The 19,698-nt window shown below is 41.9% G+C and overlaps 1 protein-coding gene across 1 annotated transcript in view; it reads left to right on the top strand.

Moving 5' to 3' along the window:
• PCDH15 (protocadherin related 15) overlaps positions 1 to 19,698 on the top strand; it is a 1,730,880-nt gene that overhangs the window by 1,505,789 nt on the left and 205,393 nt on the right. Inside the window, exon 27 of the mRNA XM_082269384.1 lies at positions 16,610 to 16,737. Coding sequence (XP_082125510.1) covers positions 16,610 to 16,737 — 128 coding nt within the window. The remainder of the gene's footprint in view (positions 1 to 16,609; positions 16,738 to 19,698) is intronic.

The following is a 19,698-nucleotide window of genomic DNA, read 5'->3' as shown; positions in this document are numbered from 1 at the left end:
TAGGGCCTGAAGAAATCAGAGTAAGTACATCAGGGTTGATACATTTTAAATATATAAACCTTAGTTTTCAGACCCTATAGCTTTCACACAGCCTAAATGGTATGCACTTTTTTTTTTTAACCAAAGAAATGTAGCAGAATACATTTTGGCCTAAATTTATAAAGAATGATTATTTATTTGCATGTGTTTCTTAGCGTTTTCTGGCATTTTTTTTTTAGCAAATCTATGCTCCCATAAAAGCTTATGGCTCACAAACGTTGATAAATAAAGAATAGCCACATTTTTCAGCGTTTTCAAGCTTTTGGAAAGATTGTTCAAATTGATTAGGCAAGGACTTTATAGGCACAATTTATTAAAAAAATCACAATTTATTAAGAAATTATTAAAATCAACAATATTGGTGCATATGCCTCATACAAAGAGGACAACAAATAACAGTAAATATGACAATATACACAGAATATAAAGGTTTGTTATAAAGGTAATGTCCTACTACATCACAGAGTGGGCCTTGTGATCGGTGACAGGAAAGGTAACTGTCGTCCGTCAGGGTCCCATGATGTTACATTCTAGTGGTAGATGGTAGATATTTACAATCTTCAACATGTTTCGCTTTTATATAAAGCTTCATCTGGAGCTTAAATCATGTTTCTGTGTACTAGTTGTAATTCAGTGGGACAGGTTAATGAACCCACAACATAGAATTGACGAGGAAGGCGCTGAAATTGCAGGTGGAGTCCAGGTAAGTGATGATTATCTATAGGTGTTTTCTTGGGAAAAAGACTACTTTAAGGACCAGCTGGTTTATAGATCCATAATGGTGGTGGTTCCCCATCCGAGGAAGGTGTCTGTGCGGGCCGGGATTCTGCACAATGTATTGACTGTTCCTGTTACAAGCCTGAACGGTGTATCTCAATAAGGTTGCTTATATATCCCCTATGCCTCTATTGTGTATGTGTGGATTAAAGAACAATCTTTAGATACGGCTGGATCTATAAACCAGCTGGTCCTTAAAGATAATCATCACTTACCTGGACTCCACCTGCAATTTCAGCGCCTTCCTCGTCAATTCTATGTTGTGGGTTCATTAACCTGTCCCACTGAATTACAACAAGTACACAGAAACATGATTTAAGCTCCCGATGAAGCTTTACATAAAAGCGAAACATGTTGAGCATTGTAAACATCTACCATCTACCACTCGAATGTAACATCATGGGACCCTGACGGACGACAGTTACCTTTCCTGTCACCGATCACAAGGCCCACTCTGTGATGTAGTAGGACATTACCTTTATAACAAACCTATATATTCTGTGTATATTGTCATATTTGCTGTTATTTGTTGTCCTCTTTGTATGAAGCATATGCACCCATATTGTTGATTTTAATAATTTCTTAATAAATTGTGATTTTTTTAATAAATTGTGCCTATAAAGTCCTTGCCTGATCAATTTGAACAATCTTTCCACTATATTTGGGATGTGGCACATTCCTTACCTGTAAAAAAACCCTTTTTTGCTTGGCGCTCAGATCTGCTATCTGAGGGCTCCATATTTACTTGTTTTCAAGCTTTTATCAGAGTTAGAGTGTTTTTACAGCTGAAAAAAAACTCTCAAAACCTACTAGTTCTGGGGTTTTTTTCCACCAGAAAAAGCCCCTGCCAGAAACTGCTGATAACAGCCTATGTGTGCATGGACACATAGGAGAACATGCTGGAGAGTTTACTGGCTGCAGAAAAAAACACCTGATGCCAAAACAGCAGCTGTAAAAACGTCCAGTGTGTATGAGCCCTAACAGGTTTCTGACTGGATCAATGGTTTGTATATAACCTAGATTTTAAGTTTAGGTGTGAACTGTTAAAGTTTTAATCTACACCTCTACAATACTGTGTCACTTCATTGCACAGAGCAGTAATACATTTAAAAATACTTGGTTGTTTACCAGGTGAATTGATTTGTACTTATCTTCTTAAAGTGTATTGGCATTGTTAGAGGAGCATGAATCATTGTCATTAACAAAGAAGAATTACATGCTATGCTAAAATTAGTGTACCTCAATAAGATAACTTGCCAGTCTCTTGTTTGGTGGCACAGAATTGATGCAATAATGTAGAGTTAAATAACAATGAATTAATGTAGCACTGCAGAGATCAAAGACAATGTAATGATCAGCCTTTTTTAAAGATAGGTGACATTGAATGATCACTCCTAAATTAAGCAATGCTAAAATAATATGCCATGCCATTTTATCTGACAATGAACTGCTTCTTATTCTTAAAAAGAATGACTTAAAAGAGATTGAGTTCTAAGGAACAAATGCACTATTTTATTACTAGTTTTTCATGCTAGGGTAGGCCTAGCACTTACTATCATGTCAAGTGGCCTTAAAGAGTAGCTTTAACCCTAAAGAAAGCTGAGGGAACTTTTAGGTTATGGTCACATTATTCACGCTTTAAATTTTTTGTGCAAATTAATTTGTGCAGCTCTTTGATAAAAATGTCAGTGCCTGCCACCCAATAGTTTTAGAGCATTTAACTTTACCTACCATATAGGAATGATTGAAATAAAGATTATACTGTGTTGAAATGTTGTTTTAAGTTTCGGTGAAACTTACAATTTTTTTAAATGGATTGGAGTTCACAGTAAAGACACATTTTGGTTGTTTTTTGTGCTGAATAATGTTACAGAATCTGTTGATGGGGACAATATCTTCTTCCCCACCTCCACCAGGCCAGGGATGTGGAGAATAGTCCCCGTCTCCATCAACATGAGGAGTTGCATGCTCAGATAAGAGTCTAGTATAGATTTTGGAGGGGATCCCACATCTTTTTTTTGCACAACACCATTGGTTGTTTGGTGCACTAGAATAGCTGGTAAGTGTGTGGCTGCAATTGTCCTAGCAACCATTGACACTCTGCAGCAGATTGTATCCTAGCAACCAAAGAAGCTTGTGATCCACAGTTGTCATTTAGTGGTGGTAATAGTTCTGACACTAAGGCTCCGTTCACATCTAGGCGTTTTTGGGGAGTTTTTCTGCTCTAGGATCAGCTCTCAAAACGCCCAACAAGACAAATCCTATTCATTTCAATGGCCCCTGTTCACATTTGAGCGTTTTGACGCTGTGTACAAAACGCCCAACGCTTCTACAAAGTACATGAGCTTCTTTTTGGGCAGATTACAGGCGTTTTTTTAATTGGTATCTATTCAATCAAAAAACGCCTGCTCAAAAAACGCTTGTAAATCGCGGTAAAAATTGCGGTAAAATCGCGGTAAAAATCACGGTAAAATCGCGGTAAAAAACGCGCGAAAAACACTACGCTCAGGTGTGAATGTAGCCTAAATGAATGACTACTGACTGTCAATTCAGCTCTCTGTAGAGTTCTGCAGCACATCACTTTGCATTGCAGGGAATTATGTACTACTTAACGTTAAACAAGTTGCTAAGAAGATATTTACTTAAAAAGACTAGAGCATGTAAATCGACTTTAACCACTTCAGCCCCAGAAGGTTTTATCCCCTTAATGACCAGGTCATTTTTTGCGATACAGCACTGTGTTATTTAAACTGACAATTGCGTGGTTGTGCGACGCTGTATCCAAATTAAATTGAAGTATTTTTTTCGCATAAATAGCGCTTTCTTTGAGTGGTTTTTGATCACCTCTGTGGTTTTTATTTTTTGTGCTATAAAAAAAAAGAGCAACAATTTTGAAAAAAAAAAACAATACTTTTTACTTTTTGCTATGAAACATATTCAATAAAAAAATTTTAAAAATCAAATTTTTTCATCAATTTAGACCGATATGTATTTTGCTACATACTTTTGTTAAAAAAAAAATCCAATAAGCGTATATTGGTTGGTTTGTGCAAAAGTTTTTGTGTTTACAAACTATGGGATATTTTTATGGCATTTTTATTTTTTTTTTTACTAGTAATGGCGGCAATTAGCAATTTTTTAGTGGGACTGTAACATTGCGGCAGACAAATTGGACACCTAACTGACACTTTTGACACTTTTTTGGGGACCAGTGACACTAATACAGTAATCAGTGCTAAAAATAAGCACTGTTACTGTCCTAATGACACTGGCAGGGAAGGAGATAACATCAGGAGCAATCAAAGGGTTAAGTGTGCTCCTAGCTGGTGCTTGCTAACTGTGGGGAGGGGGGATGGTCTGACTGAATGAAGACAGAGATCGGTGTTCCTACTTAGCAGAAACACAAGATCTCCATCTTCTTTGCCGTTAGAGTGGCGATCTGCTTTGTTTGCATAGGCAGATCGCTGTTCTGCCTCTCTGGGGAATGGTCGGGGGTGGACAGTGGACATCATGATTGACAATCCTGTTAGCCAATCACGGCACAATTGCACCTCCGGCAGTGCAATGGCGCGATCTAGTGGTTATTGCACAAAATGATGTACAGGTACGTGATTTTGCGCAATAGAGCTGACCTGGCACAGTAAATTTACTTTAGGTGCTCGGCAATATTTCAATATCTATTGCAAGGAGAAGTATTTGATAGCACAAATAAATAGCAATAACTACTCTCACCACAGAATAGCTTTTCTTTCTTTCCTCTGCTGCTCAGTTTTTGCTGTATCCCCATTCCTAGTTCTGGTTAGGGCTGAGTAATTGTCCTCCTTAGGTTTGAAAGTTTTGAGTGGGTGGTTAGATCTGCAGTGATCCACCCCCTCCTTCTCTCCTCCCTCAGCTCTCTCATCTGTGCATGCTTTCCTCATAGAGCCATAAGCTGCATGCTTGCCATGTGCCTCTGTTTCCATATTATCACACTGTTAACAAGAAACAGAGGCAAATAACAGTATGCTGAGCTGTAAGATTTGCAACTCCAGACTTAAGTGTAGAAAAAGAGAATCATTAAATGTTCTTCAGCGGCTTCTCCTCTTCACTCTGCAGTGAGACTCCTCAGAAAGTTGGGCAGATCAGAAGTTCTTCTGCTTCTTTGTGTCACTGACACAGTGAGAGCTCGGCCTGGACGGGAGGGGGGGGGGGAGACAGCAGCTGCATGTGTGTGAATCTGGGACTGAGAAGAGCCTGGATAGGAGGGGGGGAGGAGGGTGAGAGGAGCTGGCTGTGTGTGTAGAAACTCAGAGAATAGCCTAAATGGGAGGGAAAGAAGGAGGGAGTGGGTGAGTGGAGCTGGCTGTGTGTGTAGAAACTCAGAGAATAGCCTGGATGGGAGGGGGAGGAGACGGGAGGAGGGTGAGAGGAGCTGGCTGTGTGTGCAGAAACTCAGAGAATAGCATGGATGGGAGGGGGAGGATGGAGGAGTGTGAGAAGAGCTGGCTGTGTGTGTGCAGAAACACAGAGAATATCCTGGGTGAGAGGGGGGAGGAGGAGGGTGAGAGGAGTTGGCTGTGTGTGTAGAAACTCAGAGAATAACCTGGATGGGAGGGGGAGGAGGGAGGGGAGTGTGAGAAGAGCTGAAGTACTGTTGCCTCTGGAGCAAGCTGACAGCCAGGAGCCCATGTCAGTCATACAGAAGGGGGTGGAAGAAGACTCCATGGTTGGGATGATGCTGCATGAGAAACCTTAGCCCAGGGGTCTTTGAACTATGGCCCTCCAGTTGTTCAGGAACTACAGTTCCCATCATGCATAGTCATGTCTGTGAATGTCAGAGTTTTACAATGCCTCATGGGATGTGTAGTTCCGCAACAGCTGAAGGGCAGTAGTTTGAGGACCCCTGCCTTAGCCCCTCCCAGAGATATTTTCTTTGATTTCACAAGAACTAATGAACATTTTAGAGGGCAGAAAATAGTTCTCCATAGTAGCAGATCATCAGGATTAATATAATGCAAAAAGAATGAAACCCATACTTCTCTTTTAAGTGGCCTCTCATTTAAAGGGTAACTCCACTTTTGGGGGGAAAATAAAATTGCAAATAAAGAAAAAACAATATAGCATATACAAATATGACACAGATCATATTGTAATTGAATGCTATTAAAAAATGACCTTTTCTTTTCAATCTGCAGCTGTTGTATTTTCTGAAAATGCAATGCAATATGGCTACCTGGAGCTGTTCTTTACGCAGAATGTGTACTGACCACACCCCAGAAACATAATTTCCTGCTTGTGTGATTGGCTCACCAATTTTCCCAGAAGTCTGCCTAAGATACAAGTCAGATTTCTGGCATCCCCTGCAACAAAAATGTCATTTTTGGAGAGAGATACTCCCAATAGGAAGATGTCTAAATGAATGCAGGCCCAGCAGATTTCCTCATTAGAGCCCTGCAGCTGCAGCAGCTGATATATAATTATGAAACCACTCCCATTAGACCCAATCAGCACAGAGGATCAAATAGTGATTTCTTCAGAATAACAAAAGGTAACAAAGTTTTTTAAAGTTAAAGTTTATTAAAATCCTTGTAATGTACATAGATCACCCAGAGGATAATGTTTTTTTCTCAACAAAAGTGGAGTTATGCTTTAAATATTGAATTAAAAATCTGAAGATTTTTCAATATATATTATTAAATACGTACAGTATGTTTATGTACATAATTATATCTGAGTAACAGGTCCACTTTGATTCATGTTTTATATAAACAAAAATAATCCTGAAGTACATATATAACCATGTTTTAGAATTTACATTGGCTAAAACATTTAAAACTAGTGTTGAGCGAACACGGACTGTATTATTCGTGTTCGTACCGAATAATTGGATTTTTTGTACCCGAACACGGACACGGACACTTTACTGTATGTTCGGGTAAAAATCCGTGTTCGGTCGTTTTATTTCCGGGTTTTGCATGCTTTGGCGCTCTTTTCATGGCGGGCTTTCAACAGCCAATCAACAATCGTTTAACTGGTGTGCCTTAAGCCATCCCAGCCATGCCTGCAAATGTCTCAGTAGCTGTGATTGGCCGTCTGAAGCATGTGACCAAGTCTTTATAAGTTCGAGGCAGCCGCAGCGGCGTCATTATGCTGCTTAGATTCAGGGACAGAGAGCACACATCAACGTGCTGGCTGCTGATTAGGGAAAGATAGGCAGGAAAAAACCATTTGTGTCCGGATAGAATTGAGGGACAGGTCGGAGTGTTTAGGCAGGGCGAGTTGTAGGCATTTTAGGGATAGAGTCTGCTGAATTATATAGGGTCAGTGTCTTCTACAAACTACAATCGATATTGCTGTGTGGGGGGTGGGGTGAATCTGCACTCAATCCTGATCTACGATCTCTTCTCAATCCTGTTAGGGACAGAGTCTGCTGAATTTTAGGGAAACTGTGTTCTACAAACTACAATCGATATTGCTGTGTGGGGGGTGGGGTGAATCTGCACTCAATCCTGATCTACGATCTCTTCTCAATCCTGTTAGGGACAGAGTCTGCTGAATTTTAGGGAAACTGTGTTCTACAAACTACAATCGATATTGCTGTGTGGGGGGTGGGGTGAATCTGCACTCAATCCTGATCTACGATCTCTTCTCAATCCTGTTAGGGACAGAGTCTGCTGAATTTTAGGGAAACTGTGTTCTACAAACTACAATCGATATTGCTGTGTGGTGTGGGATTGGAGATAGGCAGGTGTCAGTGATCCACATCCATTTTTCTGTGTGTGAGCTGCAGTGAACACAATCTTTTTGGGCTGCAGTGAACACAATCTTTTTGGGCTGCAGTGAACACAATCTTTTTGGGCTGCAGTGAACACAATCTTTTTGGGCTGCAGTGAACACAATCTTTTTGGGGTGCAGTGAACAAAATCTTTTTGGGGTGCAGTGAACACAATCCTTTTTGGTGTGCAGTGAACACAATCTTTGTGGGGTGCAGTGAACAAAATCCTTTGTGGGGTGCAGTGAACACAATCTTTTTGGGGTGCAGTGAACAAAATCCTTTTTGGGGTGCAGTGAACAACATCCTTTTTGGGGTGCAGTGAACACAATCTTTTTGGGGTGCAGTGAACAAAATCCTTTGTGGGGTGCAGTGAACACAATCTTTTTGGGGTGCAGTGAACACAATCTTTTTGGGGTGGAGTGAACAACATCCTTTTTGGGGTGCAGTGAACAAAATCCTTTTTGGGGTGCAGTGAACAAAATCATTTTTGGGGTGCAGTGAACACAATCTTTTTGGGGTGCAGTGAACACAATCTTTGTGGGGTGCAGTGAACACAATCTTTTTGGGGTGGAGTGAACAACATCCTTTTTGGGGTGCAGTGAACAACATCCTTTTTGGGGTGCAGTGAACACAATCTTTTTGGGGTGCAGTGAACACAATCTTTGTGGGGTACAGTGAACAGAATCTTTGTGGGGTGCAGTGAACACAATCTTTGGGGGGTACAGTGAACACAATCTTTGTGAGGTGCAGTGAACACAATCTTTGTGGGGTGCAGTGAACACAATCATTGTGGGGTGCAGTGAACTCAATCTTTGTGGGGTACAGTGAACACAATCTCATACTGAAGGTTTGAGGGTGCTGCCTGTTCCATACTCCCCCTACTCCTCATCTAGCCTTTTAGGGGTACAAACAATAGTAATTGGGGCCTAGTGTGGTTGTGTACGTGTGATATACATACACTTTTTTGGGATCATATTTTCTATTCCGCTATTTAATCAAAAACCTTTGGGGATCAGTTAAATTGGGGGATAGTCTGTGTTGGTACGTGTGAGAGAGATCCACCTTTCCAAGTTGTTGGGGTTCATCTCATACTTCTGAAGGTTTGAGGGTGCTGCCTGTTCCATACTCCCCCCTACTCCTAGCCTTTTAGGGGTACAAACAATAGTAATTGGGGCCTAGTGTGGTTGTGTACGTGTGATATACATACACTTTTTTGGGATCATATTTTCTATTCCCCTATTTAATCAAAAACCTCTGGGGATCAGTTAAATTGGGGGATAGTCTGTGTTGGTACGTGTGAGAGAGATCCACCTTTCCAAGTTGTTGAGGTTCATCTCATACTTCTGAAGGTTTGAGGGTGCTGCCTGTTCCATACTCCCCCTACTCCTAGCCTTTTAGGGGTACAAACAATAGTAATTGGGGCCTAGTGTGGTTGTGTACGTGTGATATACATACACTTTTTTGGGATCATATTTTCTATTCCGCTATTTAATCAAAAACCTCTGGGGATCAGTTAAATTGGGGGATAGTCTGTGTTGGTACGTGTGAGAGAGATCCACCTTTCCAAGTTGTTGGGGTTCATCTCATACTTCTGAAGGTTTGAGGGTGCTGCCTGTTCCATACTCCCCCTACTCCTAGCCTTTTAGGGGTACAAACAATAGTAATTGGGGCCTAGTGTGGTTGTGTACGTGTGATATACATACACTTTTTTGGGATCATATTTTCTATTCCGCTATTTAATCAAAAACCTCTGGGGATCAGTTAAATTGGGGGATAGTCTGTGTTGGTACGTGTGAGAGAGATCCACCTTTCCAAGTTGTTGGGGTTCATCTCATACTTCTGAAGGTTTGAGGGTGCTGCCTGTTCCATACTCCCCCTACTCCTAGCCTTTTAGGGGTACAAACAATAGTAATTGGGGCCTAGTGTGGTTGTGTACGTGTGATATACATACACTTTTTTGGGATCATATTTTCTATTCCGCTATTTAATCAAAAACCTCTGGGGATCAGTTAAATTGGGGGATAGTCTGTGTTGGTACGTGTGAGAGAGATCCACCTTTCCAAGTTGTTGGGGTTCATCTCATACTTCTGAAGGTTTGAGGGTGCTGCCTGTTCCATACTCCCCCTACTCCTAGCCTTTTAGGGGTACAAACAATAGTAATTGGGGCCTAGTGTGGTTGTGTACGTGTGATATACATACACTTTTTTGGGATCATATTTTCTATTCCGCTATTTAATCAAAAACCTTTGGGGATCAGTTAAATTGGGGGATAGTCTGTGTTGGTACGTGTGAGAGAGATCCACCTTTCCAAGTTGTTGGGGTTCATCTCATACTTCTGAAGGTTTGAGGGTGCTGCCTGTTCCATACTCCCCCTACTCCTAGCCTTTTAGGGGTACAAACAATAGTAATTGGGGCCTAGTGTGGTTGTGTACGTGTGATATACATACACTTTTTTGGGATCATATTTTCTATTCCGCTATTTAATCAAAAACCTCTGGGGATCAGTTAAATTGGGGGATAGTCTGTGTTGGTACGTGTGAGAGAGATCCACCTTTCCAAGTTGTTGGGGTTCATCTCATACTTCTGAAGGTTTGAGGGTGCTGCCTGTTCCATACTCCCCCCTACTCCTAGCCTTTTAGGGGTACAAACAATAGTAATTGGGGCCTAGTGTGGTTGTGTACGTGTGATATACATACACTTTTTTGGGATCATATTTTCTATTCCCCTATTTAATCAAAAACCTCTGGGGATCAGTTAAATTGGGGGATAGTCTGTGTTGGTACGTGTGAGAGAGATCCACCTTTCCAAGTTGTTGAGGTTCATCTCATACTTCTGAAGGTTTGAGGGTGCTGCCTGTTCCATACTCCCCCTACTCCTAGCCTTTTAGGGGTACAAACAATAGTAATTGGGGCCTAGTGTGGTTGTGTACGTGTGATATACATACACTTTTTTTGGATCATATTTTCTATTCCGCTATTTAATTTAACTGGGCCTCCATGCGAGACCTGTGTGCCTTGTTGCGCTGTTTTGAGTACTCCACCAACATGGCCAGTGGCAATGACGCCGTTCTCAGCTTAACTATCCCACTTCCATGCCTCCTTGAAAAAACAATTCGGGCGATGATGGAAGAGGATGTGGCACAGGATGAGGAGGAGGAGGAGGATGAAGAGGTAACATTTCCAAGGCTTTCAGGGCAGTCATTCGCAAGGGGCTCCGAGGGTGGGTTCCTGCACACGCAAACGCCAGGGACGCAATTGTCCAGCAGGGGCACAGTTCTGGAGGATGAGGAGGATGAGGAGGAGGAGGAGCTGGAGGAGGAGATGGAACCATGTTCACAGCAGGGTGGCACCCAGGCCAGCTCATGGCCATCACTGGTGCGTGGCTGGGGGGATACAGAGGACACGGACGATACACCTCCCACAGAGGACAGCCTTTCGTTGCCTCTGGGCAGCCTGGCACACATGAGCGATTACATGCTGCAGTGTCTCCACAACGACCGCCGAGTTGCCCACATTCTAACTTGTGCTGATTACTGGGTGGCCACGCTGCTGGATCCCCGTTACAAGGACAACGTACCGTCCTTAATTCACTCACTGGAGCGCGATCGCAAGATGCGCGAGTACAAGCGCACGCTGGTAGACGCCATGCTGCTGGCATTCCCATCTGACAGCGGGGCCACAGTGGAAGCACAAGGCAGAGGAGGAGGAGGAGGAGGTCGCCAACGCAACCAGGGCACCGCCAGCACCTCAGAAGGCAGGGTTAGCATGGCCGAAATGTGGAAAAGCTTTGTCAGCACGCCACAACAAACAGCAGCACCAGCAGCTCAGATGGAACGTCTTAGCAGGAGGCAGCATTTTACCAACATGGTGGAGCAGTATGTGTGCACACGCCTACATGTAGTGAATGACGGGTCTGCCCCCTTCAACTTCTGGGTCTCCAAATTGGGCACATGGCTTGAGCTTGCCCTTTACGCCTTGGAGGTGCTGGCGTGCCCTGCAGCCAGTGTATTATCTGAACGGGTATTTAGCACGGCTGGGGGCGTTATAACAGACAAGCGCAGCCGCCTGTCCAGAGACAATGTGGACAAGCTCACGTTCATTAAAATGAACCAGGCATGGATCCCACGGGACTTTTCCGTACCTTATGCAGAATAGCAATGGATACCGACCTTACCCACCCATTGTTCCATTTTTGCTCTTTCTCACTCTTTTGGGGTGTACCCTCATTTAAAATTTTTGAAAAGAAGCAGTGTTGGCTACCTCGTCCTCCTCCTCAGGGCCAGATTAATGTAGGGGCTATTGGAGCTGCAGCTCCAGGCCCCTACCTTTTATATAGGCCCCGGGTTGGCCATATTCACTGTTACCGCTCTTCTGTCACTTGTAAACACAGAAGTCTGGCTTCTATGCTCGCTTCCCCGGGCAGCACCCTCAGAACCTCCCCACACAGCGTGAAGGCCGGACAAGGAGGGACAGTTGGCGATGCATGGATGTGTTTATGGGCTTCAGAGACAGCATCCCATGTTGAATTAGGCATGCATGGCTGCACCCTTCCTCCTCTGGGTGCATGGCAAGGCACGGCCCTTAAGGCCCTTCAAAATCCTCAGCACCAAGCCCATGATGCTGTTAATCCGGCCCTGGTCCTCCTCCACCGCCGCTTCCACCTACACCGCCCATAGGTGTGCGCAGCCTATTGCATTAAGGTGTGCACCCCAAAGTTGAAATACACATGCATGTGTTTGCCAGCAGGGAGAGTAATGTATCGGGGCCATGTACCTGTAGGCAAGGAGAAATAGAGCAGAGCAGGTCCCAGGGAGATCTTTCCCATCTCCTCACTGGCAATGCTATGTGCCCTAGGTGATTAGGGTGTGCCCAGGCACACCCAGCACACCCTGTGCGCACGCCTATGTCACCGCTAGGCTTGTGACGGTATCAGATTTTCATGCTGCGATTAATTGATTAAGGTTTTGCCACGGTATACGGTATTATCACGGTATTCTATTATTAAATTTAAATTATTAAATTTCCACCTCACTTCAATTTCATTGCTGAATTTAGGGGCTTTGGTTCACTTATGCACATTATTATATAGTCAGTCAGTACAGACTCTGTGAACCAGGCCTAAAATAGGTCATCAAGCAGTGTCTGGCCTAACTGGTGATAACTGGTTCTGGCGCTCGGCTCCGATCCGATGGCCTGGTCATTAAGAGGGCAAATCCTTGTGGTCAAGAAGTGGTTAAACCTGAAGGAGGTGTTGTTTATAAATTACTTTACTATTGCTTTAGGCCTGGTTCACATGTATGCGGGTTGGTGGTTCACATTTGCACAGGCATAGCAGCCCATTGATTTGAATGGGCTGCTATGCCCTCATTTTCCGCAGAAAAAAGGTGCATGCAGCATTTTTTTAAAATTCAGTGGCCTTGAAATCCATCCTGCTTTTGCACCATGCGACTAACCTGCAGTTCCTGCTCTGGCAAGCTTTCTGCATTTTTTGTATACGTGGGCACGGCATTTAAAAATAAACAGTTTGCGTGTGCAGCAACGGCAGGTAAGTCGCATGGTGCAAAAGAAGGATGGATTTCATGGCCACTGCATTTTTTTAAATTCTGCATGCACCTTTTTTCAGCTGAAAACGCAGGCATAGCAGCTCAAGCCCATTCACATCAATGGGCTGCTATGCCTGTGCAAATGTGGGCCCCCAACCCGCATACATGTGAACCAGGCCTAAAGCAATAGTAAAGTCATTAATTGGTTAAACCTGCAGGAGGACCGGTGTTTTTATCTATTAATGACTTTACTATTGCTTTAGGCCTGGTTCACATGTATGCGGGTTGGGGGCCCACATTTGCACAGGCATAGCAGCCCATTGATGTGAATGGGCTTGAGCTGCTATGCCTGCGTTTTCAGCTGAAAAAAGGTGCATGCAGAATTTAAAAAAATGCAGTGGCCATGAAATCCATCCTTCTTTTGCACCATGCGACTTACCTGCCGTTGCTGCACACGCAAACTGTTTATTTTTAAATGCCGTGCCCACGTATACAAAAAATGCAGAAAGCTTGCCAGAGCAGGAACTGCAGGTTAGTCGCATGGTGCAAAAGCAGGATGGATTTCAAGGCCACTGAATTTAAAAAAAATGCTGCATGCACCTTTTTTCTGCGGAAAATGAGGGCATAGCAGCCCGTTCAAATCAATGGGCTGCTATGCCTGTGCAAATGTGGGCCGCCAACCCGCATACATGTGAACCGCCAACCCGCATACATGTGAACCACCAACCCGCATACATGTGAACCAGGCCTAAAGCAATAGTAAAGTCATTAATAGATAAAAACACCGGTCCTCCTGCAGGTTTAACCACTTCTGGATCGCAAGGATTTGCCCCTTTAAAGACCAGGCCATCGGATCAGAGCGCCAGGACCAGTCATCACCAGGTAGGCCAGACACTGCTTGATGGCTATATAATAATGTAATGTGGGCTGCTAGGCGTGTGTGTGTGTATATATATATTTATTAGAGCTGCACGATTCTGGCCAAAATGAGAATCACGATTTTTTAGCTTGGAATAAAGATCACGATTCTCTCACGATTCTCTGTGTAAAAAAAAAAAAAAAAATTGGGATAACTTTACTGTTACGTTTTTTTTTTTTTTTTTATTCATTAAAGTCTAATCATTGCGTTTGAAAGACTGCTGCGCAAATACAGTGTGACATAAAATATTACAACAATCGCCATTTTATTCTGTAGGGTCTCTGCTAAAAAAATATATAAAATGTTTGGGGGTTCTAAGTACTTTTCTAGCAAAAAAAAAACTGATTTTAACTTGCAAGCTGCAAGTGTCAGAAAAAGATCCAGTCTTTAAGAGGTTAAACTTCCTTTCTCCCTGGCAGAGGGAAGGAAAAGATACAAATGTAATCATTTTTGTTTATAGTTAGGAGACTTAATGCTGAAAGGTGTTAGCTGAGTGAGTGAATGAGTCATCCAGCTCACTGAAATGTATCAATTCACAAGTCAGGCAGACTTGACAGAGAAACTCGGTATTTTAAAAATGCCACAATAACAATACCGTGGCTATGCAATACCGCGATATATCGAATTACCGAAAACCGGCATATGTCTAGTCACCGCCACATCCACCACCACCTCAACCTCCCTCCTACTCCATATGGGCCTCGTCCTTCAGAGATGAAGAAGAACATTGTTTTATTTTTCTGTTTTTTTTTGTTGTTTTAAGTTATTTCCCTATCCACATTTGTTTGCAGAGCACTTGCCATGCTCTTAATTACGTTTTGCTGCCATTTGCAGCACTCTAGCCCTTTCCTTTGGTGTTTTAGAGCCATTTTAGTGCCTTAAAGTTCGGGTCCCCATTGACTTCAATGGGGTTCGGTGTCCGGGAAAAGTTCGGTAAAAGTCCGGGACACGGACCCGGACTTTTTTTTAAAGTTCGGCCGAACCCGTCGAACACGGACATCTAGGTGTTCGCTCAACCCTATTTAAAACTCAATTTTGTTTAGGTTTATTTCCCTTTAAAATAAAAATAAACACATTGCAATATTTATTCTTTTTTCATGAATGCTTGGGGCTTAGACAAACACAGGGACTAATATTACATATTTGCTTTACAATGCAGACTAAAATATAATGAAATCTGATTACCAAGTCGTGTAGGAGTATTATGAGGAGTATTGTGTCACACAGCAGATTGCTCACAGCCATTCACAAAATAAATTCTTAATAATGCAAATCCTTGGAACATTAAACAAATACACCCACTCAAGGCACAAGGAAAGGCTGAGGGTGAAATATGGACTTTGAATATTTGTTTTGGAGACTGAGTAAAAGCAGAGTGGTTGTTTACAGCCTAAAGGAAAATAATTTAATTTCCGCAGTTTGCATTTTATTAAGGTCTTTAGTTTAGTCACCCTCAAGTTTTGTAATGACATAGAGTCACCAACTGTTCAGACTAATGGGAACCACATTTTTCAGAACATTAATGGTTTATTGTTGGTTAGGTGAGTAATCTTGAAAGGTGGATCATCATTATACCACAAGTCTTATAACTTTATTATACTGTGTCAGTTCACTAAAGTGTAACAAATGTAATATTTTCATTATCGTGCACTATTTGTCCATTTTCATTTATCACATAGATATTAATACTTTTTAGGTATTTTGTATACAAAAGTCAATTTACAAAGATTACCACACTAGTTATCAAATGCTAAATAGTGCTACTTTCTAGCTGGCATTAACAGTTACCTGTGTATAGATACCCAGTACTATGCATTTGTTATCCAAGTAGAAGGGAAAATATGATTTTACAACATGTATGCATTTATTTATATATATATATATATATATATATACATACAGAATCTCACAAAAGTGAGTACACCCCTCACATTTTTGTAAATATTTTATTATATCTTTTCACGTGACAACACTAAGGCCCCGTTCACACTGGGGCGACGCTTCTTGCCAGGGTGACCTCATACTGCTCACACCGCGACCTCGGAGCGGCCGGCACGGACTTCATAACATTGAAGTCTATGCAGGTCGCTCTGGGTCGCCCCAAAGAAGCTCCGGATCCTTTTTCTAAATCGGAGCGACTTGTGTCGCTCCTATTAGAACGGGTCCGCAGCTTCTCTATGGAAGGCGACCTACAGCGACCTGTCAGGCGACCAGGTCGCCTGACAGGTCGCCCCAGTGTGAACTGGGGCTGAAGAAATGACACTTTGTTACAATGTAAAGTAGTGAGTGTACAGCTTGTATAACAGTGTAAATTTGCTGTCCCCTCAAAATAACTCAACACACAGCCATTAATGTCTTAACTGCTGGCAACAAAAGTGAGCACACCACTAAATGAAAATGTCCAAATTGGGCACAGTTAGCCATTTTCCCTCCCCGGTGTAATGTGACTCATTAGTGTTACAAGGTCTCAGGTGTGAATGGAGAGCAGGTTAGCGATTTAATAACATAGCTGTGACGCTACTTATGATTACTTCTCTTTTAATTAAAGCTCATATTTCTTCCTATTGTTTATTCTTAGGTAACACAGCTATAGTGTACATAGAAATACAGGATGAAAATGACCATGCTCCACAATTTTCAAAAAAGCTTTACCTGGGAGGAGTGTCAGAAGATGCTAGGATGTTTGCATCGGTGCTGAAAGTGAAGGTATGATGCTAAATGTACAGTAATACATTATGTTCCTAGTTTGTATAAAATGGGGAATTCCAGCTTATTCTATGGTTATTTCAAATAACAAAAAGTTCCTTGACACTTCCTACCCAGCCATAGTACATATACTGCCAGGCAGGACAAACATCATTGTGGGTGAATGTCAGATTGGGAACAGCAGCTGTGTTCTTGCAGCTGCTCTATCCCAATCGACATCAGTGGGACTGCCTGCACAGGGATGCATGGAACAACTGTCCATACTTGTGTAGATATGCATTGATAGACCCAGTGTGAACAGTGTCACAGTGTCCACGATACACCAAGTGTCCACGATACACCAACCCCAGTGTTACCTTAAGGTCTCATTCACAGGGGGCATATTGATGCATACCCTGTGCGAAAGCCATGTTTACCCGCATTGGAATGCACAGGTGTTCCTTGCATCCCTGTGTATGAAGTCCCATCAATGTCTATTGAGATGCAGCAGCTAAAACGACACTACCGCTGCTCCCAGTTTGACATATGTGAGGGTGCGGATGCAAGGCTCCACATGCAAGCAGTCATGCCAGCCAATGTCCTGATCCCCATCACAGTTATCACAGTGTTGCCAGATCAGTGTAGCCAGCAACAGTGTTCCTGATTGCTGCCACGCCAGTGCCACTGCCACCAGACCCTGAGCTCTAGTACATCCCTACAGTGTTGTCAGAGCCAGTGCCTCCAGCAACAGCATTTCTGATTACCACCACACCAGAGCAGTGTTGCCTCTGCTTACCGCCTGTACTGACCTTGGCCTTTTTGTTGACCACGGTGCTGCCTGCCGTCTGGGCCAATCATTTGCCTCTTTAATAACCACGTCTCTGCCTTCCACCTTCCACTGGAACTGTCCCATCTGCATGACCCGCTGACTACGTTCCTGTGAGAAACCAATGCCAGCCATCCCCTGTGGACAATTGCACTCCTAGAACCACAAGAACTCATAACATGGAATTTCTGAGGGCCGTCACATAGCAGTAGGCTAGGCTTGTTTTGCTTATAGGATTGGGGATATTCAGGAGAAAAAATTGATTTTTTGGGGGCGTATACTTCTAAGTGTACCTATAATATGTATTAGAAACATCTTAATAATTGGCAACTTTGTGTACAAAAAAAGTCATTGTTTTTTGCATTTTCCAAAAAACTTGTGGCAAAAAATGTAAAACACTCATTATGTGTGAAAATATTTTGTGGTGTTTTCTTTGCAAAATGGGGTCATTTTGCGGGTGTTTCCACTGTTCTGATGCTCCAGGGCCTCTAAAATGTAATCGATAGTTAGGAAATTAGACATGTATATTATATACTTCTTAAAAGCCTGAAGGTGTTCCCTGGATTTTGGGCCCTCTATGTGGTTGATTGTGAAAAAGTGTGACTTATGTGGTATCCCCATACTCAGGAGGAGTATCAGAATGTTTTTTTAGGTGTGATTGTAAGTATGCCTATGTTGTGTGAAAGAAATATTTTGTTGAAATGACAACAATTTTTTTCATTTTCATTTTCCAAAAAGTTGTGACAAAAAAATGATAACTTCAAAAAATTCACATATGCATTTTGCTAAATACCTTGGACTATCTACTTTTCAAAAAGGGGTAAATTTGGGGGTATTTTTATTGTCCTGAGATTTAACATTCACACAGACTAAGTAATATACAATGATTACAAAGAAATGTAGCAGAATATATTTTGCCTAAATGTGTGAAGAAAAATTTGCAGAATTTTATACCAAAAATGTTATACCAAAAATTAAGAAAAACGTTTCAACATTGACCAAACAGAAGAAATTTTAAAATGGCCAGTCCATGGCTATAAAAAAATATATAGATATATATATATAAATATTGGGACACCTGCCTTTACATGCACATGAACTTTAAAAGCATCCCAGTCTTAGTCCATAGGGTTCAATATTGAGTTGGTCAATCCTTTGCAGCTATAATCCCCCTCTACCAAATTATAAAGACCAGTAAACAAAGCAAGGTCCATAAAGACATGATTGAGTGAGTTTGGAGTTGATAAACTTGAGTGGTCTGACTTCAACCCAATGGAACACCTTTGGGATGAACTAGAGCGGAGACTGGGAACCAGGCCTTCTTGTCCACATCAGTGCCTGACATCACAAATGTGCTTCTGAAAGAATGGTCAAACATTTCCATAGACACACTCCTAAACCTTGTGAACAGCCTTCCCAGAAGAGTTGAAGCTGTTATAGCTGCAAAGAGTGGGCCAACTCAATATTGAAACCTACAGACTAAGACTGGGATGCCATTAAAGTTCATGTGTGTGTAAAGGCAGATGTCCCAATACTTTTGGTAATATAGTGTATATATGTATATGTCTGTGTGTACGTAGAGACCACATTGAAGAAGATCTTGACATATAATGTGCTTGCTTCCTTCAAAAGGACGTAGTCTATTAAATGGAAATTTAAAATTTACTACAAAATAATTAGCAATGTTACTGAGCTTTTAATAGGTTAACAGGATTTCTGGGGAAGCAAAAAATACAACATAATAATAATCTCATGCAAAGCATTTATAATTTAATTCACTATTTTACATTTAATTTATTTAAAATTGATTTCCTTTTAATTAACTTTCTCTTGCATAATAACTTGTATGCCATTAACAAAGATTATGGAAAAAATTCTTGGTAAATGTGCAGTGTATGTACTAAAACATAATTTAGCTGTTTCAAAATGTTTTAATTCCTAACCTTAAAGGAAAAGGTAATTGTGTAGCGAGCAATTACTCACAATAATAATGGAGGACCAGAGAAAAACTGAAATGGATGTTACTTTAATATCTGAGTTACTTGAATATAAATGTCAAAGGCTTTTGCCATTGAATTTCCTTTGGAGCAAAACAAGAAAATAAAAAATGTCCTCTCTTCTATTTTAACTCTCAGGAGGGCTATGTACAGCAAGTC

Source organism: Pelophylax lessonae (assembly GCF_965119305.1).
Source record: "Pelophylax lessonae genome assembly, chromosome: 9".
NCBI classification, from domain to species: domain Eukaryota; kingdom Metazoa; phylum Chordata; class Amphibia; order Anura; family Ranidae; genus Pelophylax; species Pelophylax lessonae.
This window is presented reverse-complemented; position numbering and strand designations above follow the sequence as displayed.